Source organism: Megalobrama amblycephala, linkage group LG12, assembly GCF_018812025.1.
Source record: "Megalobrama amblycephala isolate DHTTF-2021 linkage group LG12, ASM1881202v1, whole genome shotgun sequence".
NCBI lineage: Eukaryota > Metazoa > Chordata > Actinopteri > Cypriniformes > Xenocyprididae > Megalobrama > Megalobrama amblycephala.
In genome coordinates, this window is record NC_063055.1 from 22,711,899 (window position 1) to 22,738,962 (window position 27,064).

At 35.9% G+C, this 27,064-nt stretch overlaps 1 protein-coding gene across 4 annotated transcripts in view; it reads right to left on the minus strand.

Moving 5' to 3' along the window:
• Positions 1-27,064, minus strand: part of ccser1 (coiled-coil serine-rich protein 1) — a 93,630-nt gene that overhangs the window by 56,515 nt on the left and 10,051 nt on the right. For 3 of the 4 annotated variants that reach the window (XM_048209696.1, XM_048209699.1, XM_048209698.1), the window contains exons 4-7: positions 18,011-18,101; positions 17,419-17,487; positions 17,174-17,288; positions 135-276 (exon numbers count right to left, since the gene is read on the minus strand). In XM_048209696.1, the coding sequence (XP_048065653.1) occupies positions 135-276; positions 17,174-17,288; positions 17,419-17,487; positions 18,011-18,101 (417 nt within the window). The remainder of the gene's footprint in view (positions 1-134; positions 277-17,173; positions 17,289-17,418; positions 17,488-18,010; positions 18,102-27,064) is intronic. The other variant, XM_048209697.1, reaches the window with a different exon arrangement.

Consider the following 27,064-nt stretch of genomic DNA (forward strand, 5'->3'; position numbering starts at 1 on the left):
TATCCTCCTGGTGTTCACCCTGAATGATGAGGCATGAAAGTGGCAGGGCACGGAGAGCTCTTCTACCTGTTCTAATGTACCCGTGATGAAGGCCATAGCAGCTTCATGAATCAACTGTCAGTGTGGAACATTACCTCCTGCAGGGTCCTGCGTAACCGCAGCAGAAGAGTCTTTACCGCTGTGCAGTCCTGCTGCATCAGCCTGAACGGCAACGCCTCCAGCCCGGCCAAAGGTTCATCATCACGAGACAGACAGAGAGACATCGGCCGCTGCTCCCTGGAAGGAACATAAGAACATTTCTGTGAGCAAGAAACAGTCTGAGTTTTGAGGTAATGATACAAGAAAATCTACAGAAAAATGGATTTCCAACATATATTGGCAAATTAATGTGCATGCAACGCAATATATCAGCATTTAATGCAATTTCAAACATGATTCAAACTGGAATCAAATGTAAATAACTTCATTTTAGTCTAATGATTGCATCCAGATTTCTGGGCAAATGAACAGATCAATCTTTTATGTAGAGAATGGGATTAAATTAAACTTGATTAGGAGTGCTTTTTGAAAAAGACAGAAAGGCAAAGGTTCAGAATGGAAGAAAGACCCTCGAGAGATACTGGAGAGGAGTCACACCCTCTTCATCAGGCCTTTCATTCAGTCCAAGTGGATACTAATCTATATATAAACTCAGACAATTAGACGTTAAGAGGTTACAAAATATTATTCCAACCTGCTAAGATCTTGACTGAACAACATTAAGTTCAAATATGGGAGCAATATAAGGGGAATTATATGGGGGTTGAACGTCTTTTCCAAGGATGACGTACACAAAATCAAACACTTGCCAACCAAGGGTAAGGCAATGTCTATTTTCGAGAGAAAATCTCTTTCGCTCTTCATTTTTCAAAGAATAAAAGCCCACTGCATATCAATACTGGATATCAAAGATATCTTCAAAGGACGGACAGGGTATTTGGACAGATAGAAATCTCTTATTGAGAGTTCAACACAAAACACACTGGAAGACCTCTTGTTAATTACAACACTTTGATTCTGCTCAAGAGAAAAATCACACTGCAGATCCAGACTTGTCTTTATACGTTTCTTCAAGTGCGTCAGAAATAATTAAGTATTTATGCTTTTTAAAAGTACAGCAATAACAGAAGATCAAAAGGAACCTCTGAGTTTTCGATTAGAATTGATCGAAAATTAAATTAATAGGATTCCCTGGAACCCCTCCAACGGGAGAGTCGACGAGTCAGTAAACACAGTGAGTCTTCCAAACAAACAACTGACACTTTTGTTGTCGTTTTTTATTTCCACGCTGTTTATTTCAGGGCCTTTGTGGTGAGTGTCCTTGGAGCTGCAAGAAGAAAGTGAAATTTCACTTTGCTACTCCACGGCAGGTTACAAGCTTTCCATCTCACACTTGTCAATTAATATCACCTTTTGAAACATCCTCTAAGAAAAATGGGAATAAGTTTTCTTTTTCCTCAATCAGTAGCATCAACTGGTAAAAACATACTATCCGTTCTGAAGTACATATTCAATTGTTGCTGCTTGGTGAATTTACGAAAGATTTCATAAACGGCTTGTGTTGCTAAATGCCTCAAAAAGCATAGACAGAATCCTGACTTATTCATGATCCCCATGCTGAGACATGGCATAGGAGAGGATGTGCTCATTCAACATACTCATTAAAATATTAGAGCCTGTATAACTCAGTGTCTGCACAGAAAGCCAGCAGCAAAAGCACACTTCATTCTTTGTTTTTGCCTGTGAGAACTGACTACGGCACATAACAGAATCCTCTAATATTGTCTTTTACCGTGACACGAGTCAACGGATGTATTTTGTCAAAGCACGGTATGGAAAATCGATCACTGCACACATGAATTACAAAAGCAGAAGTATGGAAACACAAGGTTTATTACTTTAAAAAAAAAAGGAAATCGGAGTGAGCACTGCAGGAGTGATTGTATATTATTCCTTAACAACTCTAGATTTCCTTTAGCTTGGACGCCTGAGGCATTCAACACCATTCTGAAATGTTTTTCAGAAAAAAGGACTCAATTTTGCCACTTTCAAGCAGTTTCTAGACACATTAAAACACAGACCTGGTGTTAAATGCCGCCTCTTATAAACAGAACTGTCAGTGTTATTGTTCTATTTGAAAGGGGATGTTATTTACTTGACAGAAGCTCTACAGTATGTATCAGATAATTATCTATATTCAATCACAAATCACAATTTTAGATGTCAGGGCCTCTATGACTTCGGTTTAACAGGCATTGTGTTTGTCTACAATAACTAGAGTAATTTAAAGATGTGAGGTGAAGGTCACACTGTGACAACACTTAGCTGATGAACATGCTAACAGAAACTGAGCCTCGTGACTGACTTGAAGTAGTTATATGTAGGAAGTTCGTCATACAAATAGATATGCTCAGACTCACATTTAGAGTTTGGAGTTGGCATGTTGCTAAGGTAAAAGCATAATAGTCAAGTAAACAAAATTGCATCGCATACACAAATGAAAGTTAAAACAGTCCAGTTTTAACCACATTGAACTGTTTGTTACATCTGTATACAAGTGCACTATTTTTCAAAAGTTTGGGGTCAGTAAGATTTTTTTTTTACATTTACATTACATTTACCGATCCCAAACTTTTAAACAGTAGTACACATTCATAATGAACATTTCTCCAAATTCCCTTGGAGAAGTCAGTCCTCTCAGTGGCCATATTCATAACACTTCCAGGTGTTGCTATTTCTAGTCATACAAGTTCAGCACAATTTGTACATGCCTGTAAGTTAGTTCAAATGGTTCTTTTGACCTTTAGTCAGTAATTTAAATTCTACAGACCCCCTATTGAGCGCCACATCTATGAAAATATAATTAGCTCGGAAGGCAGGAGTACAGCTGCCATATTTAGTGTTATGATTTCTTCTTTTCATCTACTTACAAGTGGACGATCTTTATTAAAGGTGAAGTAGGTGATCTGGGAAATGTTAACGTTAGCCTGCTAGCATTGAAAGCATACAATCCTACCCTCCCTGGAAATCGCAGTCCAAAACCACACCTCCTCCAAAACACATGAACGCGCACACACACACAGCTGCTCTCGGCAAAGTGTCACAAGAGACAGCGTTAAACTACCTCATGTCTCAAAGCACATAACATTACGATAATAATGAACGTAAACAACTTGTACTTGACTGCTGCAGATTAATTTCGGTGTTGATACTGTTGATATGGACATGCATAATTCCGAGAACAGCTCTGGTTAGAACATCACGGGTTGCCATCTCTTAATTATGGTAGTTATGGCGTGAACGTAGCATAAGCTTGTTGTTCTGATTCGGTTGGAACGTGCTGATGATGTATGATGTCTGCACGAACAGGGTGCGTGAGAGTAAATATATGTTGACGGGCAGGTAGGACATCATATTTAATTCGGATTGAAAATAATAATTGGATAAACATTTTATGGTACTATGCCTTCCACAGATGATATACATTTATAAAAATATATTTAGACCATTTAAAGGTGCCCTAGATTCAAAATTTGAATTTACCTCAGCATATTTGAATAACAAGAGTTCAGTACATGGAAAAGACATACATTGAGTTTCAAACTCCATTGCTTTCTTCTTCTTATGTAAATCTCATTTGTTTAAAAGACTTCCTGAAAACACGCGGATCTCAACATAACACCGACTGTTACGTAACAGTCGGGGTGTACGCCCCAATATTTGCATATGCCAGCATATGTTCCCAACATTATGAAAGGCATTAGACAAGGGCAGCCAGTAAGGTCTGGATCTGCACAGGTGAATCAACAGACTAGGTAAGCAAGAACAACAGCGAAAATGGCAGATGGAGCAATAATAACTGACATGATCCATGATAGCATGATATTTTTAGTGATATTTGCAAATTGTCTTTCTAAATGTTTCGTTAACATGTTGCTAATGTACTGTTAAATGAGGTTAAAGTTACCATCGTTTCCTACTGAATTCCGAGACAAGAGTCGTCGCTATTTTCATTTTTAAACACTTGCAGTCTGTATAATTCATAAACACAACTTCATTCTTTATAAATCTCTCCAACAGTGTAGCATTAGCCGTTAGGCACGGAGCACAGCCTCAAACTCATAGAGAATCAAATATAAACATCAAAATAAATAATTTACTCACATAATTGCATCGCATACAGCATGCTTGACGAACATCTTGTAAAGATCCATTTGAGGGTTATATTAGCTGTGTGAACTTTGTAAATGTGCTGTAATATAATCGAGAGCTCGTGTGGCAGGGAGCACGTGAATTAAAGGGGCGGCGCGCTGAAAAAAAATCAGTGCATAGTTAATGATGCCCCAAAATAGGCAGTTAAAAAAATTAATTAAAAAATATATATATGGGGTATTTTGAGCTGAAACTTCACAGACACATTCAGGGGACACCTTAGACTTATATTACATCTTGTGAAAAAGCATTCTTGGGCACCTTTAATATAGTGGTTGCTATCAGGATATGAGGAGACTTTCAACCAGTATAACAAAAAATGTTTCTGTAGAGAATCACCTATTGCACCTTAAATTTATAATGATAGAGCCTACGAGGTCTTAAAATGGCTGCCTACTGTACGTAGGTAGCTCACTAAGTTTTGGAGCAAAGCCTAAAGATAATTTATGAGATTGCACAGTCCATTTACATTTAGTAGAGGCAATTCTGCTATTAATCAAGTCTTGGAAAACACTTTGCCCCGAGATGTACCTAAAAACTGCTGACCTCAGGGTGTTTTCATTATGCTTTCATTATGCTCAACATTTACAGTAACATCAAGAGTAACACCTACATATTCCACTTTAATCATTAAGTCACCTGCATCGCCCCACTAAATAATATCCATTATCACCTCATTTCCAGCCGTGATCTGATTATGCCACTGAAAGACTGTCACCTACTTTGTTCTTTTAAGCATATGACCTCTGCTTAGCAGGCTGACATCTCCCCTGCGTGAGCTCTCACTTAGAGGCTGTATGTTATTTAAAGTTGTTGAGAGGCAGAGCACTGGAGTTCTGTACTGGCATCTGTCAGAGGTAAAAGAGTCCCTCAGGTGAGTCAATGTTCTGTATTACATCTATTAGCACCGTTTTCTCATTAGGCCATTAGCATCCTCATTAGCATTAGGGAAAGACTGGCCCTTTGTTCTTTTAATCACATATTAACTTTGCACTAGAGGAGAAGAATCCTGCCCATGTTCACGGTTGCATACACGTGTTGGAAAATACAAGTGATCTGAATGCCTGGCTGCAGGAGCAGTGTTCAGATCAGAGAAATGCTCACTGTCCTTGCTAAACAGTTATAGTAATGAGACGGATCCAAAAACTGTTGCCCTTTTTCTGCTGTGGAAACAAGAAAGATACAGAGAGGGACTGCTGTAAAAATGGAGTCTACAAGATGCATTCATCTTTGATTGAAAGAATGAACGAGACAGAAACAGAGAGTGAAAAGTGGTATTAAATGAATTTGCATGATCTTCCCTGCCAGCCAAAGACAAATTTTCACACTAGGGGTGGGCGGTATGACCAAAATCTTATATCACAGTATGAGTAATTTTATATCATGGTAACAGTATCATTCACAACAAGAGTTATTTTTATTGGAATTTCAACCTCAAAATGCTTATACACTATGATTCAAAAGTTTGGGGTTGGTAAGATTTTTAGTCTCTTCTGCTCTCAAAGGCTACATTTATTTGATCAAAAATACACCAAAAACAGTAATATTCTGAAATATTACAATTTAAAATAACGTTTCTATTTTCATATATATGAAAATAGAGTGCTAATGTTTCCCCAACGCTAATGTTATTTTAAATTGTAATATTTCAGAATATTACTGTTTTTAGTGTATTTTTGATCAAATAAATGTAGCCTTTGTAATTTATGGGAACATTTATTATTATTATTCTGATTGATTGATTGATTGAAAATGGTTGAAAGTTTCAAAGAGCATTTATTCAGAATCAGTTTTGTTGTACTGTCACTTGATCGACTGAAAGCATCCTTATAAAGCTGTCAATAAAAGTATTAATTTACTCACTGACCCCAATATGCAAACCTTTTTTTTTATTTTTTTTATAAAGATTATTCATAACAAATAAACAAATAAATAAAGCAAACATTATATCTTGCTCTCTAATTATTATTTTGGTATAAGGACAACCTACATTGGTTGACTACCAGCATTGCATTTTTACAGACCACTCTTCCTATGCTCATTTCTTCATGCCACTGGCCATTTTGCTTATCTAAGCAAGACAATTTGACAAACACAACAGACTGCAACAAATTGCTCAAGTCCTATGAATGCAAGGATTTCTGGCAGCAATGGCAGAAGTCAACAGTTTTCACACTGCCATCAACCATCTCCCTCAAACTCATTTTTACACTTTTGACTCATTTTTATTACAACGACTAGCTTCAGGCCAGGATCAGCACCCTCAGCGATGACATCATCTCTGTTTGTTTGTTTATTCTGAACTTTTCAACCCCAAACATCTGAAAAGCTTAAATGTGTTGATTCTGCTCATTACGTGACGTCCCTTGTGGCTTAATTGTGGTTTATTTATTTCTAGCAGGGAATTAAATGATGATGTCAGAGAGGACGCGGTAGTGGTTGCGGGCGGTTTGTTGACATTAAAGCAATGTTTTCTGGTTGATCAAATATGTATGCGTTTGGAGGAGTCATTTGTCACAAGTCTTACACATACTGGGTTCATTTAAAATTGACAAATTCCACTGACATTTAATGTTAAATCTTTGTTTCTCCTCTCAAAAATATTAATAACTCAAGCTTTAATTGCTTTCTCCTTTAGGTAATGACTTAGTGTAGAGGACAATTACAGACAACATGTCATAAAGACCTCAAAAGAATCCATTCGCCATTTATGACTAAGAACCACTTGCGTTTCAACATTTCATGGCTTGTGGAAGCACATCATGTGAGAAGGCGGTCGGCCTCACATAGACTGTGTCCAATCAGTGATGTCACAAGCTTCCTTGCTATACGTGTGAGAATGGATTCTGCCACTGTGACTCAGCCAGATCCCCAGGAGACATTCCCCGAGCCAGATCTCACACACACACATGCTGACTGCAGAGAAATCAACATGACGCCACAACCGAGAGTGTGATCAAAGGTTAATAATCACACCCCCAACTCCACGCTTCAGAAAAGAAAAAAAAATATCCCCACATCTGACTGGATCACAGTAATTAGTTATGCTCAAACTAAAAGTATCTCGCTCCTTTTGTCACACCTGAGTTTTCTTGAACGTCCCCTCTCGCTCTCTTTCTTTGAATCACCTTGACAGACTTGGGTAAGGAGACTGGGGAAAGTAGCACAAGGCCAGACATGCTGCCTTCTGTTGTGGAGGACCACAGCTTGCGGAGAGCTGAGGATTCTGCCCCCTGCTGAAGCAAACCTGCTCCTGAAGGACACAAGGAAGAGAGAGGGAGCGAGAGCCCAGCTGGTCGTGAGTTCTGAGTCTTAATTTTTCAGTGCGTTTTCTCTCTGGGCTAAAGATGCACTCAGCAGTTTTGTTTTGTTTTGTTTTGTTTTGTTTTGGCTCTTCATCTCAATGTACTTTTATATTCATGCTTTAAACTCTTGAAAACCTCTTTATAAAATGTAAAGACAATTATTACTATTAACATTAATATGTATATATATTAAATAATAATAATAAAATCTATTATTATTATTATTATTATTATTATTAATAATAATAATAATAAATGTTAGTAGTCGTTAAATATTAATAAATAAAATTATTATTACTATTATTATTATTGAATAATAATAATTTGATTTAACAATAATGATTAATTACAATTTAATAATTTAAAATTTAATTTAAATTTAACCATTTGAATAAATGCATTTATGATGACAAATTGTGATATAAATTATATTATTCACAGTAGTAGCAGTAGTATGTTTATATAGAGCTGTTCAGTTTAGTCCTAAACCTGGAAAAGAATCTGCATGTTCTCCAATTCACGAGTTGTGGGTTTTAAGAAATATAGTTTCAATTCATGAGTAAAATAAGATCTGTGATTTAAATGACTTAAAGAGATCTTCGCATTTAGATCTACAACATGAATTACACATTGCCACACCTCAAATGGAAATCTTTTTGGTTCCAAAATGGTGGGGGGCTTTTAAAAAGAGTTACAAACAACAACTTCAATGGTTGTTTGATTCATTGAGCTTGTAAACTTGCATTCTTGTGGTAGCTGGAATCCATATTTTACTCCCGAATCAAAAACGGCTATTCTCACCCATTATGACTTCTGTTGGGAACTTATGACGAATTAGTTTTCTGTTTGGCCTACAAATCAAAATCATGGCAGTGCAGCTCTATAACAAACATACCTGTTCATGGCGGCCACCGAAAAGGGTGACCTTGTAGGTTAGAAGAGATTTTTTAGGTCTCACTTACAGTAAGTCTTCTAGTCATATTTTTCCAAAAAAGTTATTCATTTCTTTAAGTGTAAAACTTTTAATGAGGAAAAAATGACTGACTGAGTGCACCTCTAAAGAAATTTGATTTAGAGAAAGTGTACACGGAAACTGAATAGGTCTTATGAACAATTAGATTTCTTTCTTCCTCAGACGACCTTGCTGATAGTTTAACTAAATCAGATCAAACTGCAATACAGACTTGGTCATTTTGTTCCTCACAAAATGGAAAAAGATTTGGGTTTCCTTTAATTTAAACTGTGACTCTCTCTGTGTGAAAGCTATATAAGAGAAAACCAATCATAAACCTTTACACTGTCTTTGGCAGCACTGTTAAGATGAACTGAGCCCTTTCTTCAGCTCTTCCTATAGCTTCATTTTTCTGCCTCTCTTCACAGAGCAAAACACTTCCTTCTGCCTCTCTTCAGAGCTGTAAAATGGGCTAGCGCTGCGTCGCTGAGCGAGAAAAACATAACACGAGCTGCCGTGCATCAGTCTAGCTGACGGTTGATGCGTTTTCCACACCAACAGCCCAGATTTCGCCTTGGGATAATATATCTTGTCACTTAGTCAGGGTGTAGGATTATAGCCCATCAAACAGTGCATCCTCAACTCTAGCTGAGCTGACTCACAGCAGAAAACAGGCCTCCCAGCCACTGTCCATTAAAGACATCTATACTAGCTGACACCTCCCCACCATAATGACACGATTCCGCAATCCAATGCATCTTTCAAGTCCTCTGAATGACGAATTTGACGAACATGAGAAAAAGCCAACTACTTTACTTCTTTTGAGTTTCATTATTTTCAACGCTGGGTGAATTATTAGATGCCAAGAGCAAGAAAGAAAGAAAAAAAAGAATCGTTCACCCAAAAATGAAAGTTTTGTGATTATTCACTCACTCTCATGTTGTTCCAAAGCACAAAGTACGCTGCCTTTTTATGGAATACATTATTTTTCCATACAACAATAGTTCATGGTGATTATGGCATGCAGAGCTCCAGTAAATAAAAGAAAAATCCATGACTGGTGCGCTATATTCTTCAGAAACCATATCATAGCTTTGTGTGAGAAACAAATTTAAGTCATTATTCACACATTCAGAAGATGTGTGTCATACCCAAATATGAAATCAAATTGCACTACCGTTTAAAAGTTTGGGATTTTTTTTTTAAGTTTTTGAAATTAGTTTCTGCATTTATTTGATCAAACATGCAGTAAAAGTAGTACTATTGTGAAATATTTTTACAATTTAAAAGAACTGTTTTCTATTTTAATGTACTTTAAAATGTAATTTATCCCTGTGATGGCAAAGCTGAATTTTTTAGCATCATTACTCCAGTCTTCAGTGTCACATGATCCTTCAGAAATTTCTAATATGCTGATTTGGTGCTCAAGAAACATTTCTTATTGTTATGAATGTTGAAAACAGTTGTGCTGCGTAATATTTTTGTGGAAACCATGTGATACATTTTTTCAGGATTCTTTGATGAATGATTAAAAAACAAAAAAACAAAAAAAAAACAGTAAAGACATTCATAAATTAAAAAAAAAAAAATTATCAGTCTCTTTTGATCAATTGGATGCATCCTTGCTTAATAAAATGATGAATTTCTTTCTAAAAGAATTTTAAACTGTATTGCATGTGGAATGAGATGTGAGAGACTAAGTTGAGTGGTGTTTTCCAGTAAATAATACCCTAAATTTGAGTCTATTTCTCTCACAATGTTATCATACAACTTCAGAAAACTCGATATACTGTGTACAAGTCATATGGACTACTTTTATCATTGTTTTATGCTGGTTTTTGGTACTTTTGTACTTTCTAAAAAAAAATATTGCTTTTGTTTTCCACACAAAAAGTTACAACACATGGGTGATACATATAAGTAAATAAAAAGAATTTTCATTTTTGGTTGAACTATCAGTTTAAATGCTGTTATAAAATGGTTAGTTCCTGTCCTTGATTCTGATTGGTCAATAGCTGTGTTTTATTCACGATAAAACGCGGCTATGACCATTTCACCCAAAGGTTCTGTTTATCACTACACAACACCCTTAGCAATCACTCTTAGCAATGTAACGTTTTTTTCTCAATTGATATTGTTCATTGAAGCTTACTGTATCATGTAGAAGAGTATTGTGATAAAGAGATCGAGTGAGCAAATTTACAGTATTACCTGCATTCAGATTTAACATTTTCCTTCAGGTCAGTCCTATGTTCATAATAAAAAAAAATCTGTTTAAATGTCCACTGCAATATCTTGTCCTTTTAACAGTTAAGGGGTTTTCCCGTGACTGACAGCGCTAGTCAAAGCATTTGTCAGTTGCATCTTATTCCGAGTTCACAACAGTTCAGTCTTTTCAATTTAAAAGTCTTCGCTACTGACTGACACGCTCATAAAGAGAGTGCCGCCATCTAATGGCGTTATAATGTAACTTCTGTTGCTGTTCACAGTCAGGGACTGTTTTTTCTGGAGGAAGGAAGGCTTTTGGTGATTTTACTTCATGAAAGTTTCAATGATACATATATTTTTTGGCTTTAATATTTGTATTGTGTGGTAACCGTTTTATAAAAGCAATAAGGTCCGCTTTGCGTCGTGCCTAACGCCCTTCAGCCATGACTTATTCACGATACAGCACAGCCTCTCGTACCTTATTGCTTACTTAATTCACCATGTCAAGTCACAAATAATTACTAATGAAATTAATTAGCACAGCATAAATAGCATTAGCCTGGCTGACAATGAAAAAGGTCAGACAAGGTCAGACAATCATAGCACAAATTGTGAGATCTTTAACATGATGAGAACAGAACAGTCCTGGTGTGCCATAAATTTAGAAAATAAATACAGAACTTCCTCAGATGCAACATAAACCAAAATAAAACTGGCTTGCAGGGCTACTCAGTAAGAAATCTCATTCAAAAGTGTGTCAAAGATATCAAGACAAGGTCATTCAATCACCACCTGCTGACAAGGCGAAAATACGTTTTCTAGAAGCAGCACGCCTTTTATGAGGCATACGGTAGCTCAAATACTCTATAAAATGACATTTAATAGTGTAGGTTTGGAAAAGTACTTCTCATAACCTTTCAGCAATATAAGGTAATATTTGGCATTGCAGTGTTGCATTTAAAAAGTAAATCTTCTACTTATTTAGAAAACAAATACAGCACTTATTACAAGTAGTTGGCACGTGGTGGTTTGGGTACATTCTGTAATAATTTCAAAATAAACCCCACTCTATTTTGGGGCATGTTCTAAAAACTGTACAAATAATTATAAGGTCAGGAAATGTATTCAATTTTCTAGGCTAATTTCCATGCTAATATAATTTGCTCTGTGTCCACATGGGATTCATCCAGTTTTGAAATGACTCTGCTGTCATTACGCACAAGGATGAAACTGCCAGTCAGAGTAGACTGAGAGTCTGAGAGAACGTTATCAAATCAAACAAACTGTCGGTGCAGTCAATGCCCTTGTCAATGCATCAGAGAAAGTTTGATAGTTTAGGGAACAAGATGCAGAGCAGTGGAGGAAGTAGGACTCACATCCACTGAGAAAATAACTGTATAAATTAATCTCACGTCAACATGATAATGATTTGGTTTCTTGGCATGCTAGTTAGCGATCGATGTAGTTTACTTGGTGCTCTGTGAATTCATTTAATCAAAATCTGTCAAATCTATAATAAATCTCTATATAATAAATGTCAGAGTTTCTGTTCACACTTTCAGGCAAGATTTCCGGCTTTATCTGTAACATGCCTTATAATTAGAAGCACAGATGACGACTGAGTTTCTTCTGTCAAAACACACACACACACACACACACACATATACATATATATATACACATATATATATATATATATATATATATATATATATATACATACATACACACACACACACACACACACACACACACACACACACACACACACACACACGGTAACACTTTACAATAAGGTTCATTAGTCAACTACATTAGTTAACATGAAATAATAATGAACTGCACTTCCTACAGCATTTATTAATCTTTGTTAATGTTAATTTAAACATTTACTAATACAATATCGAAATCTTATTAACATTAGTTAATACACCATGAACTAACATGAACAAACAATGAACAACAGAATTTTCATTAACTAATGTTAACAAAGATTAGTAAATACAGTAATAAATGTATTGCTTATGGTTAGTTCAAGTTAGTTAATACATTAACTAATGTTTAACAAATTAACCTTATTGTAAAGTGTTACCATATATCAGTGGCATGCGGTCCATATAAGCTGTGAAAGCACTGCATACCCAAGCCATTCGTGGACTCTGCAATTAATATTAACATTATAAATTACTATTAAATCCCTTGTTTGAAGTGTACCATAAAGCCTACATGATTGGTAATGCATATGTTACTGTCCATAATTTATTTATTTGCCAAATGATGGTAATTTTCCATAAATCTGCCAGTTATGGAGACTTCCGGGTAAGCTGATCTACAGCAGCTTTTGCATCTTTGTGCTTTTGTTATGGATCGTCTGTCCCGATCACTGTCCCGCGTTGTCACTGGTTTGCTGGCCTATGGGGAATTTAATGGCAGGATAAGCTGAGATCAAATTGCTCACCCAAGAGGAAAAATGAGCTGCTGCCAGATCTCAATCACCGAAAATCACATTGTATTTGATACAAAATTTTTATGAAAACTTATAAATTGTTTAAGACAGTCCTACTGTAACTAGGCCTATCAGAGGATATTAATCGATAGTCTTTGCGTTTGTTAAAGTAATCAGTTTGCATAATTTCAACTTATTTTTTAAAGAATAGCCTACTGATATTTTTATTTATTATAGTGTAAAAAGTACTTCTGGCATACATTTAAATTGATGGCATGGTGTTTTTTATTTGTCGTGTCTGATTTAGATCTGTGACGTAAATTGATACGTTTAAAGGTGAAGTATGTAGTTTCTGAGACACTAGCAGCACCTAGTGGACTTACAAAAATACAGCATATTTTGCAAACGCACCTTTCGCATGTCGCGCCTCCGTCGACTCAAACATCACAAAAGCTTACGGTTGCTTGTGAAGGCATGTCTCAACAGGTAAATATAGGCTACTCAATAACAGAGTAACATATTAGACATACTTTTCACTGTGTTGCTATGTGTCATGAGTAAGCAGCTGATTAAGCGAGCGTCTTGCTTATTAGCTATAAACCCATTCAACGTAACTGAATCACATTTTTTTTTTTACATGACGCACCACCCAGCATACCTGGTTAAAAAGTCACCGCTCGCCACTGATATAATATATGTATATATATATTAAAAGTGTCCTTTAGTGAAAACACTAAAACATTTTAAAAATGGTGTCACAGATGAAAACATTAGAGGTTGGTACAACCTAAGGTTGAGTAAAGGATGACAAAGTTCATTTTTGGTTGAACTGTTCCTCTACACAGGATTAAACATAAAAAGTACTAAATATTTTCAATAAAAGAGCTGACTTAGAACAAATATGAATTTAATAATGTTGCTACACTGCAGTGCTGACTAATTGTTTTCTGTTATTTTATGACCACATCAAGGCTTCTATTACTTTGAGGGATTAAAAATAATAATGTCCCAAAGGTTTGGGCCCAATCTTAGAGATATTCAGATCTGTCACTTGACCTTTTGCGCCAGTGCATATAATTTACATCTTACTGCAAATAGGGAAAAAAAAACATTTTAATTTAATTGTTATATATATATATATATATATATATATATATATATTAGGGGTGTGACGAGACAGGTATCTCACGAGACGAGACGAGACTCGAGATTGAGTTCACGAGACGAGACGAGACAAGATTTTTACACACTATTTTTAAGAAATCCTCGATGGTGAAATACATGACTAGAAAAAATATTCTGCACGTGTATTTGAAATGTTTTAACTAATCATCTTGTAATGAATGTCATTTCAGTTCTACTTTCTGAGTATGAATTATCATATGCAGTAAAAGACAACAATACTCAAGCACTGTAAAAGGTTTTGTCACTAACTTTTTTGTCACTAACACTCAACTGACTGACTTCTCTTCTGTATGATTTCAGTCTCCTCAGATCTTACTGTACATGATTTATGAGCTTCTACAACTTTTGACCTCCTAACTGAACTCCTTTCCACAAACTGATCATAGAAATAAAAACAGTATAAGTAAAAATGGTAACACTATACAATTAGGTCTCATTTATTAACATTAATGTATTAACCAACTTCAACTAACAATGAGCAATATATGTGCTATAGTATTTATTAATCTTTGTTTATGTTAGTTAATAAAAATAGTCATTTATTGTTAGTTCATGATAGTTCACAGTGCATTAACTAATGTTAACAAATGAAACCTTACTGTTTGTGCTTATTAGGATTAAGAGAAAACTGTTATTCATCTTTTATGGTAGCCTAACACTTTACAATAAGTGCAACCATAATCACACTCTCTCAATATTCAAATAAGACCAAATTTTTCTCTGATACAGAGCTAAGACATGGTTACAACTACACTGCCCAGCCTAAAATAGCTTTCATATTGAGAGATATTTGCATTTATCAGGGAGCCGCTTTCAAAATGCGGGTATTGAAATCGCGTTTGAATGCGCGATCGCGTTTACTTTCACTTTCAGCGATCGCGCGTAACTCTGTAAATATGGAGCGGCGGCGACCGTTATCCAACTTCATTATATGTTTTTTATTTAAATACAAAGCAAAATGACAGTGGAGGCGTAATGTAAATGAAGTGGTGGCATATTCTTTCCTAATCACTCTAACACTCTGTCATGGCAACATCACAAGACTACTTTTCGCCTCGACGAGAAATCTCGTCACATATTAGTCTCGCGAGATCTCGTGCCACGAGATCTCGTCACACCCCTAATATATATATATATATTTTTTTTTTTTAATTATTAAATAGTGTTTATAAAGCTAAAATAACACTAAATAAAAATAATTTCATTTTTTTACTGACCCATATATACTTTTATGACCCAGTATATTTAAACGTTTAGTTTTTTTTTAAACTTTTTATTCAGCAAAACACATTAAATTGGTCAAAATAAATAAATGTGGTTCTATGCTCTAAAATAGCATTACGACCCACGTAACATGTATTTGTGTTGTTGCACTGTTTCTTCTCTCTCCCTTTTCTTTTTTGTTCTGTCTTTGACTTCTGATAGGTTGTACAACCATCACTCGACGCAGCAAGCACTCGACGAAGAGCTAATTTCTGGTCGTGATTGTGATTGTGTTGAGAGCTCAGTTAGGTAAGGCAGTTTGACAGGCAGTTAGGTAAGCCTACAGTATTTTATTTTACTATTTGATTAGGTTATTTAATTTATCCCATTTTCTTTTTACATTAGTTTTGTTTGTTATTTCAGCCTTTGGTCATCCGGAAGACATGCTCCTTATTCCATTGCTTATTTCTTCATTTAACAGTTTTATCTGCTTAGTTCCTGTGTACCTGTATGGTTATTGACCAGAGTGATTCTTTTTTGGGATTTCACTTCCACGATCCAGTTTTTTATTATGCCCTTTACAGCGTTTTCTCTCTACCCCTAGACCAGGTGCATAATAACAAGGGTTCCTTAAATCTGGCTCTGAATCATCCCTAATCAAAACACCTGAACATGCTAATCAATGGCTGAATCTGAAATCACATACTTCCCTACTATATAGTAGGCAAAAACGTCCGAATTCATAGTACTCATAAAAGAGTAGGCAAAAAGTATCTGGATGACCTACTACTTCCGGTGAGATTCTGAAGTGTGCATACGATGGACACTTTACTATCCCATTAGGCCACGGGAGAGGCTTTATGAGTGGCAGTGAAGCGACGCAACTGATACTGGTAGGTCACATGATAATGACAACATGACAAATGTAGTACATCCGGATTACCTTCATACTACACACATTCATTTAACACAGAACATACTTTTTTTAGTGGCCGTGAAGTAATTACTTATTCAAAATAAGTACCTACTACCTACTCAAGAGAGTATGTGATTTCGGATGCAGCCACTGTCTTTCAGAGTAACAGGTAGGTGAGTTTGATCAGGGTTTCAGCTAAACACCGCAGGTCAGCAGCCCTTCAGGGCCAGGTTTGAGAAACCCTGTTCTAAACAGTCATGGTTTCAATTTTTCATTACTGATACAAATAAGAAATGTTATTTGTGCTGCAAATCAGCATATTAAAATGATTTCTAAAGTAACACTTAAGACTGGAATAATGGCTGCTGGAAATTCAGCTGTGCCATCACATGAATAAATTACGCTTTAAACTTGTTTGTTTATTTATTTATTTAAATAAATGCAGCCTTAGAGAGATTAAGTGACTTTGACAGGTAAGTAACAATCTGAACTACAAATCTGACTGGGCCAGCAGAAAAATCCTTATTGTTGAGCTCTGCAAGTCTATTTTGTTCATTAAGAAATTGGATGATCTTTGTGTGGTTTGCAACAAGGTAAACACCTTACTGAGTCAAAAAAGCGGGCATGTTGCATTATCCCCCCTGTCAAAGCATTAATGTTTACAGTGTGTCTGTGAAATTGAAAGGTTCACAGAGAGGAAAAGATACCTGAGGGAGGGCTCCCTGGGCTCTCTTCCAAGGGTCCGGTCAATGGAGGCCTCCAGGGGAGAGGGCAGCAGGTTGAGGCATGATGCAAGGGATTGACTGGAATCCTCCCGTGAGGCTATAATAGCAAATCAAGGGGGAAAAAAAGCTTATGAATAAAAACAAGCTTCAACTTTCTTTATTTCCTTGAAATAAATGATTTATTTTTATTTTGAAGACATTTTTGTACAACAAACAAAATGTAGTACTTTGTCTGGTCATCACTTGTCCAATGTGTAATTTGGGTCCTGAAGTAAAACCAGCTGGAAACCACTGATCTAGGGGAAGTTCATGCCAAAATGACTTCACGCACAGCCGCTGCAATATTTACTTCTCTTGCAAAAAAAAATGCTTTAGCAAATATCAGCAATGACATCCGCAGTGTTTATCTGTCTACAGGCTTTGCCTGTGGTGCACGTTAACGTGTAGCGTCGTACGTGCTGATGTAACTCCTCCCGAAAAATATCAGAACATTTGGAAAATTAAAATGACTACATGACTAATCCACAATTGCATGCATGCATAACTTTATGGTGTAATATTTTACAAGGTATTAAAATCTGAAGTCTTATTCAGCTAAAGTTGGAGGCACGGGGAGGGGTAATAAGGTCTCGTCTTTTTTTTTATCTACGGCAAAAATCATTTCTTCAAGCGATGTAGCTATTATAAGAATGTGTAATCACTATAACAAGATATTCAGAGAATTAACAGCATGAATATGAATGAGAAACAAATGCCATAATACATGTTGCAGAGTCTGAAGTAAAAGGAGAGAGCAACTGGAGTTTGGAAAAAACATACCATGGTGAGGTCGCTGGTCATCAGAAAGGTCGAGATCCAGCATCAGGTCATCCTCATCCAACTCAGATGAGCCAAGGTTATTCAAAACATCCTGGAAAATGAGAAAAAAAAAGAAAAAAACTATGATGCAAAGGTCAAAATATAACATTTTTGCTCTCAATGAGGATTTTCCAACAAATGGTGTGATGTAGTTACAAATGTATTCATATATGTAATTAATTATACAGAATATAGTACATATACATTTAGAATGCATTATTTCTAGCTCTTATTGCAAATTACAAACAATTTTACAAAACAATATTATAATTGTAAATATATTTTATCAAAAATTGATACAGTATGCTTATTTTTTCACTAGATTGTTCACTATTTTGTTCACTAAATTATTTTCACTGAATCTATATATATATATACTGTATCAATTTTTTGTGGTGAGGCCAGTGAAAATGTTAATATGAGGGCAAGTAAAAATCTGACCAGGCAAATAGAAAAAAAAATAAAAAATCTTACTGTTGAGACCAATACAAGATTGGTATTTTACTAGTTATGATATTTAATGTATCTATTTTGCAGTAAGCAGTGACTAATGACATTCTTAAATTCAGCCCAAACCTCCAGCTGCGTGTCATGGTCTGTTTGTTAAAGCATGATGACAAAAGAGGATTTAATCTGATTCAAAGACGCCTCCACAGAAACTCTTCCTCACATCTGACTAAATGGCACCCAAAAAAACAACCAAAAAAAACAACAACAAAAAACACTGCACTCAAGAAGCAGAAAACCTGGATATTGCTCAATCCAAAGTGGGCCTTCGGGTGCTGCTTTTCAAAGTGTCATACTGCCATCTTGTGCCCAATATGAAGAAAACATCTTAAGATTGAAAAAAAACAAAAAAAAAACAAGGTTGCTTATTCTATCAAACAAGCCGGACACGGAAAAGCTCTAATATGGAGTATTTGAGGATAATCTTATTTAAAAGTGTATGTAAAAGACAAAAAGGCAAAAGCACAGCTATTATGTCCTATTAAAGTGGAGAAGCGCAGCTCTGTGGTTAATTAAGCAGGACAGAACAAAGGACTGGATAGTGCATCAGAACAGAAAAGTGCCTTAACTTTGACTTTGCTAGAAATTAAAGGGTCACTGGGCACCTAATTAAGACTCTCAGGATATGAAATGGCGTGGCCTCTGTGAAATATTACTATGCCAAATGACAAAATGAACATAATACATCACTACTGTAACAATCTCAGTAAAGAGTGTAATACTGATGAAGTTAACGTCCTTAATCGGCAACCTGTTCAGACACTTATCTAGATATATTAAAGAAGAACAAGGTGTCAAGGTTCATAAATGTCCTTGTGAACATAAATGTTATTTTTGTGCATAATCATGTAAGCAGTCTCAATCAATGAGATCACTACCCATAGACACAGACATTGACAACAGGAGCTCAAAGGACAAAAACTACCAGGGCTCAATAAAAATGGCCACATGAAAAGAAAAAAAAAAGAAAAAAATGATGAGATGGTCTTTTTTTTTTTCAGGCGTTTATTTCTAAGGGATTGAGAAGGTGTCAGAGAGCTGACATTTGGTGTGACTCACTCTCCATCTCCCGATGTTCAGATTGATTTTTCTGATCTTTACATGTCAGTGTCAGAAGAAAACATTCTTTACTCATTAATGAAATATCCTGTGGCCCTTGACAAAAGGGTCAAAACAGTTCAATGCCAATGTAAACAACTTTTCCTCCCTTGGTATTTGAGAAACCGTTTTAAAAAAAGAATACATAAAAACACTATTTAAGGTGAAAATCTAACAGGTTACACATTTGCAGGTTATGCAATGATACAGCCTCTAAGACACATTTAGAATCAATCTGTGCTGCTGCCAGAAATTTTTATGAGGTGTCAAATGTATCCTAGGAAATTACCTGAGCAGACCTCGGGTCACCCGCACATAGGATCCAAAGCGAGACGCGTTAAGACCATGTGCCTCTTGATACAGTAATAAGATGGTAGGGAGAAATGGTAAGAACGATATTGAGACATGACGTGAGAGATTCAAACCTATTTTTTCCAACATGAGCACCAAGACTCAATGTGTTGTGTCATGGCTCCAACGAGGTTCATCAAATCACGGGTTTATCAAATTAATCAACTGATGTATGAGCATCCTGAATTTATTCGTTGTTTAAGGGACACTTTACACAGAAGTAGTGATTTGATTTTGTTTGTATATTTACATGTTAATACTGATTATCATTTATGAAAGTGTTCATGCTATATTCACAATAGGGGCTTTCACACTGAATAGTTATAGGAACTAGCCACTAGGATAGTTCCTCCGAGAACTAATTTCTCCCCCAGGCCATGTTCCTGGTTGCGTTCGCACTGGAAATAGGAACTCTAAAGCGGCGTCTTTAAGAGCGGCATTTACAGACGCAAAAAAACGGTGGATAGTTTGTCGGGGGATGCCGTGATCGGAGCTGTGTTTGTTGTGTGTTGAGGGTTTAGTGATAACAGAGATGGAATGTAAACGCGTGATTTATGCGACTGAAAGAGCAAAAATTGGGGCTAAGAGAAGAAATCTCCAATTCAACTTTCAATATAGAGTGCCTCAGGGATGACGCATTTTTGTAGGCAAAACTCGGAAGCAAGTTAGCATTTTAGGACTTCCTGTTCCAATGCTGTAAAGTCTATGGGTTTTTTGAATGGGTTTTTGCTAAATCGCCTGAAATAAGGTCTGTGGTTAACAAAGCCTCTAAATACTTTCACGTTTTGATCTATGACATAAAACACACCAGTTATAACCCACTTGTGATTTTTTAAACTTTTACTGTGTCTTAAAATCGGCGGTTGCTAACAATTTGCTAAAAGGGTCTACTTCCTTTGGCGGGGACTTTAGACGTCATCATTAAAAACGGGACATTTGGACTGCATTTCTCATGAAAAAGTGGATAAGTATTAATAACAGCGCAGACATTTTTAAATAAAGTTGTTTTCTAAATAAAGTTTGAGGAAGCTTGGTGGTGACGACGTTGATCCGCGACTATGGTGTGCTGTAGTCCGTTTATAGCCTACTGTTAGCTTTTTATATCTGACCACTTTATTTAGGCTTCAAAATGTATAAATGTTGTGTTAACTTGTAAATATTATCTTGATAGACAAAACGTCTAAGTGTCATAACCATTTGTTAAACACAGAGCTTATTTTCCGCGATTTTCCAAAAGTCTATGGGAAAAATGCATAGGCTTTCAACCGAGGGAACCCGTGCGCCGCTAACTTCCGGGTTGGCCTACAAAAACGCGTCATCCCTGGGGCACTCTATTGCATATCATTGAGGTGGAGAAAAGAACATAAACCTGCAGACTGATCTGAATTGGTCTGACTGGGCCAATAGAAAAATATCCTTAGCGTTGAGCCCTAATATAGTAAAGACACAGCTAAATGTAACATTTATTATAATGGGTTTATGTGAAGATTGTTTTAAGTTCACTTAAATTAAAAGTTATTGTATTATTAAAAGCCTAATAAATGTTAAAATTAATAGCTTTCAATAATACTTTAATGATGAATAGCTATAATTAATGGTTAAAGTTGAGGAAAAAAACTCTATTTCATACAGACATCAGTAGCAGTATTAGTGTCTGTAATACTGGCCTTCACTCATAAAAAGATGCCATTAAACAAATATTTAACAAACCATCTTTATGTTGTTTCTATGTCAATTTGGAGAATACATGTGAAACTGGCATCAGTTGTACAGCTGGTTTGTATTTGCAGGTTTCAATGAGACAACCTAAACAAATAATGGCTCATTTCAAGTCTGGGTCACTTGAGCAAAATAAGGCCTGATTCAATAAGGCAGCTTTCTCATAGGTGAAACCCATTGCATAACTTGCTGCTTAATCGTCATAGTACGATGCATCGTTGGAGAAACTAGTTAGTCATGACTGTTATCCTAGTAACTCTGTCGCACCACACTGGTTTGACAACATAGTTACCGATGTCACACAGGTGGTGGAGTAATTACGTCTACAATTAATTTGTTCTAGATCTAATTAATTTCAGATTATTGCTGTAAAAATGAACATGGCACCTGAAGACTACTTAGCAATTTTTCTTCTGTTGTTTGCTTTATTTCCAGATGTTTTATTGATTCAAATCGCAAATTCCTTCTTAGAGCACATATGCACTCTTCAAAAACTGTGCTTTAATTCTCTTGAGAAACTTAAAGTTGTAGAATGGATGTGATGTCCGATTTGTGAATGAATGAGTTGGTCCTTTTTAATGAATCTGTCTCGAACCATGTCCTAAACTCACAAGTTATTTGTATGAAATAGGAATTGGTCTAATAACTGACACACACACTGATCTGTGAGTCATTTTTAAAATCAATTTAGGCATGAATAAGTGAGTGTATTTATTTATTTATTTTGAAAATTCATGTCAAAATGTTCCATTTTGAAAGCCATTTTGAGATATACACATATATTATATACATATATACACACACACATACATGCATACTTGGATTGAAAGATACAGAATGTACTGCATGTTGCTTGCTTATTTTACTCAAGAGCATGATAAATCTATGCAAGTCCACATGTTATTCTAACAAGAAACTAAGCTTCTAACCACAGGTCTAAAGCTGTAGTTACAACCACACAACTTTGCGTGCTGTTTGCCAATGTTCGTTAGAACTATGGTTTTCAAGAAACACCAAATTTTTGAACTATGCTGGAAACAAACCATAATTAGCAACCAATGCTTTTGGGAAACACGCTCCAGTACAGTTTATTCATCAGAAAGACCAAAGTCTCCTGCTATACCTTTGATGGTTTATTGCAAGCTAAATCGATTAGGCTATATCAAACAAGTACCATCTTGATGCAAATGAAGCTGCAGAAGGCGAAGCAAAATTACAGAACAACACTTGAGATTTACAAGCATGCTGGCCAAAGATTACAGAAATTGGAAACTACTGTAGTTCCTCAAATGTTAATGTTTGAAGAACATTAGAAGAGCAGTAAATGGCATGCTTCCCTTGTGAGCAATAAGCATGACCACAAATTTTCACTGTGACAATGGAACACTTCCTTTTCCAGCATGTCCGTTTACTCAAAAAAGTTATCCGTGTCTGCCTCATTAAAAAAAAAAAAAAAAAAGAGTTTATGCAAAAAACAAATGGGGATATCATCACTTAAAATAAAAATCAGTATGTAACAACTGGCTTTCAATATGGAATATTTTGACATGAATTTCAAAAAAAAAAAAAAAAACTCACTTATTCATGCTTAAACTTATTTTGAAAATGACTCACGGATCAGTGTGTGTGTGTCAGTTATTAGACCAATTCATATTTCATACAAATAACTTGTGAGTTTCGGACATGGTTCGAGACATATTCATTAAAAAAAGACCAATTCATTCATTCGCAAATCGGACATCACAGAATACAATGTTCATTCTTCCATGCAGCGAGCACAAAGCAAAACGCTGCACTTTCTCTGAACTTTGACTGAAGCCGTCGATTGCAGAGCAATTGCACCGTAGGAGGGGATTTTCCTTCAACAAATCCGTCTCATCCTGCAATTAAAATGTGGACTTATATCTCTTTATCTTTATCTGGCACAGCATCGAAAATACAAGAAACGGGATCCTCAAAGTCACCCAAAACATGCAGCATGTTCCATAAGATTTCCGATGTTTGTTGGCAAACGCTCGTCCAAGAACTACAGGCAAACAGGAAAATGTAAATGAAAAGGTCAGGTCAGCCCACAGCCACAGTGAAGGTAAACTTCTCTCACAAATTTTGCACAGCACATGATTTGATGACAAATTAGTAGTGGCACCTTAGCAAGCATTAAAGAACAATAACACAGGATGTGGCGTTTTCCTCCACTGCACTAGAAAACAAGAGCAATTAGTTTGGCCTCAAGCTGTGCAGGTGCAGACTACATTAGTCAGAAACAAAACAAAGGCTTTATGACTTTGTAGGAACTAGACAAAAGTATGAGTAATTGTTTTATGTTACTGACAGAAACAACGTTTTCCTGTAAGGGTTTTGCCTATGCAACATAAAATCCCACTGAAGCTTAATTGTTCTGATTTATCTGCTAGCCCTTTAACACCAATGGCCGACACCAGCTAAAAATAGTCACTTCTAATGTAACTACACTACCATTCAAAACTTTGGGGTCAGTAAGTTTTTTTTGTTGTTTTTTTTTAAAGAAATTCTTTTATTAAGCAAGGACACATTCAACTGATCAAAAGTGACAGTAAAGACATTTATAACATTACAAAAGATTTCCATTTCAAATAAATGCTGTTCTTTTGAACGTTCTATTCATCAAATAATCCTAAAAAACAACATTTGTATCGCTGTTCTTTTTAGGGATGGACATTTTTCCAAAATATTGTATTTGAATATTTGGGCTCGTAAAAAACGAATATTCGTTTATTTAAATGAGGTTAAACGAGAAAGACGTTATTGTTTTATATTCATCAATATTTTGTATTTTGTAATATTTCTGAACAAGCTTACGATTAGGCAATATACACAACAAGCTTATTATATGTTAAAGGTGATAAAGAGGATCTTTTCGTCGACTGAGAAACCAAAGACTGTTACTGAGTTTTTGAAATGAGCGCATGCGTAAGAACAACCCCCCCCCCCCCTTTCGAGGGAACGCCTCCCAAAACTCGTGCACGAGTATTGGAACACGAGTGTTTACCACCGGCATTCGCTGTGTCGTGTTAGTGGATTCATTATGTCGGACTCACCGCAGGTAACTCATAATCTGCACTTGTTATTCCTGTCTCCTGACTAAAACATTGCATGCGGCGCCTGTGGAGTGTGGAAAGTTACTGGAGCGCGCAGCCGCGCTGGTCTCTCACAAGGAATGTCATGGCAGTGATTGACAAGCCAGAGGGCCAATCGTTTACGCGATTGGCTGATGTTTTTAAGGCCCTACCTCGTGCACAGATGATGTATATTCATTTTATTCCTTTCAGTGCACCTAATAAATAGTCTTTTATCAGTTAGTAAAGACAGTTTCAAGTAATATTGCAAAAATGTATAAAACAAAACATCCTCCTTAGCACCTTTAAGGTTTTCTTTTAGTTCAAAGCATTAAACAATATGTGTAAACAGAAAATATTAAGAACAAAAGCATTTAATATCAAGCAGCGCAAGCGGGAAAATACTAATAAAGCAGGCAGCGCCAGTTATTGTACAAAACGTACATAATACACTCGAGTCAGTATATGGTTATCGTGTTTATATTGTTTCACATGTTCATGTTGAGAAAAACAATAATATCCACATGCTCGGGTCAGAAAACGAGCCGTGCTGACAGACGTTGCAGAGACACAAAGATAATAATAGCCTACTTAACTGTGTGCTAAGCTAAGTGCTAACAGTAGCACTTTGTTTTCTGTTCGTAAATATATCTTCCTCGACGAAACTTAAAGGAAGCATATGTCTCAAAATCATTTTGCTATCACATAAGTTATCATCTTGGCTCACTCGGGGATAACTTACAGTTGCGCTTGTCGTGAATGCAGTGATGGACAGCTGTCTTTCCTCACTCGACAGGTGTTTAGATTTCATGTGCTTTCTCATTATGGTGTTGATATTATGATAACTCGGTTTCATTAATTAATTTGATCAAAAGGAATTCCATTTTGTAAGATCATTTTCATCTAAGTAATTCCAAACTTTGCGAGGCAGACGACAACATTATGTGACGATCAAATAAAATAAACTTGTTAAGCACGCTCCACAGCGCCACCCGGTGCATTTAGTTATAACTGCGGGTTTTAGTGCTTAGGATTTATCATGGATTCACTGCATTTACGGCCAGCAAAGCAACACAGTAAAATTCGAATAGTATTTTTATTTTTCGAATATTAATTACAGAACGAATATTCGAATATTCGACTATTTGTGCACATCCCTTCTTTTACAAAAAAACTAAATCAAAATAAGAATGATTTATGAAGGATCATGTGACAATGAAGACTGGAGTAATGGCTACTAAAACTTCAGCTTTGCCATCAATGAATGAATTACATTTCAAAATATATTAAAAACAGAAAAATACTTTTTTATTTTAATTTAAAATTGATCGGGATATCCCTATTTTAAAGTAGCAAGCTATTTTTCTTCAAAAGTGAATAGGCATGGGCAAGTATGGTCAAGTATCCTATTAGACATCTAATAACCAAACAGTTAATGTTTTCAGAATTGTTTTTTAAATATTTGAAGATAAAATGTATTGAAAAAGAGGTTTAGCCTGCTTAAATTGTGCTGTACTTCAGCACACTAACAGTTAGCAGAGTATTTGTTCTCACTGAAAACCCCACCACTACAGGCTTGTTCTCCACCGCATTCAACAAACTTCAACACAATATCTGTTGGACTTGCTGGCCTGCTGTGAGAGCAATGTTCATGTTATAATGCATAATCCACAGGTTTATTGTGAGGTCTTGTGGAGAGATTAATGGGCAGGATTTTTCTGGAGTCTGCTTTTAATAAACAAATGGTGGCTTTAATAAACTTGCTGTAGAAAAAAGGTTCAAACTGTTGGACACTGTGAACTATATGTTTTAAAAACCACAGCATTTCTATTCAAACTGTTTGAACTTTTGAATGAGGAATGAGAATCCATGAGACCAAGTTATTAGGTTACAATGAAGGATCACACAAGACTTCTCGCACGGTCGTTTAGTTTCTTGAGGACAGTCTGTTCTAGGTAGATTCACAGCAGTGCCATACTTTTTCATTTTGTAATTATTGATTTAACTACTTCACAGCATATTCAATTACTTGAAAATGTCCTTATATCCATCTCCTGCTTTGGGCTTCTTAAAATACTTCTCAGAGTTGATTCAATTGTTTTTTTTTTTTTCTTCAGGTAAACGTTCTGCCACAATATTGCCACAATGTGGGAAGATGAGTGATGCATTTTCCAAATTTTCCTAGCAATCTTTTGAGTCACAGAATGCAGTCTATAAGGCAACAGCAACATTAGAGAATTGTTTT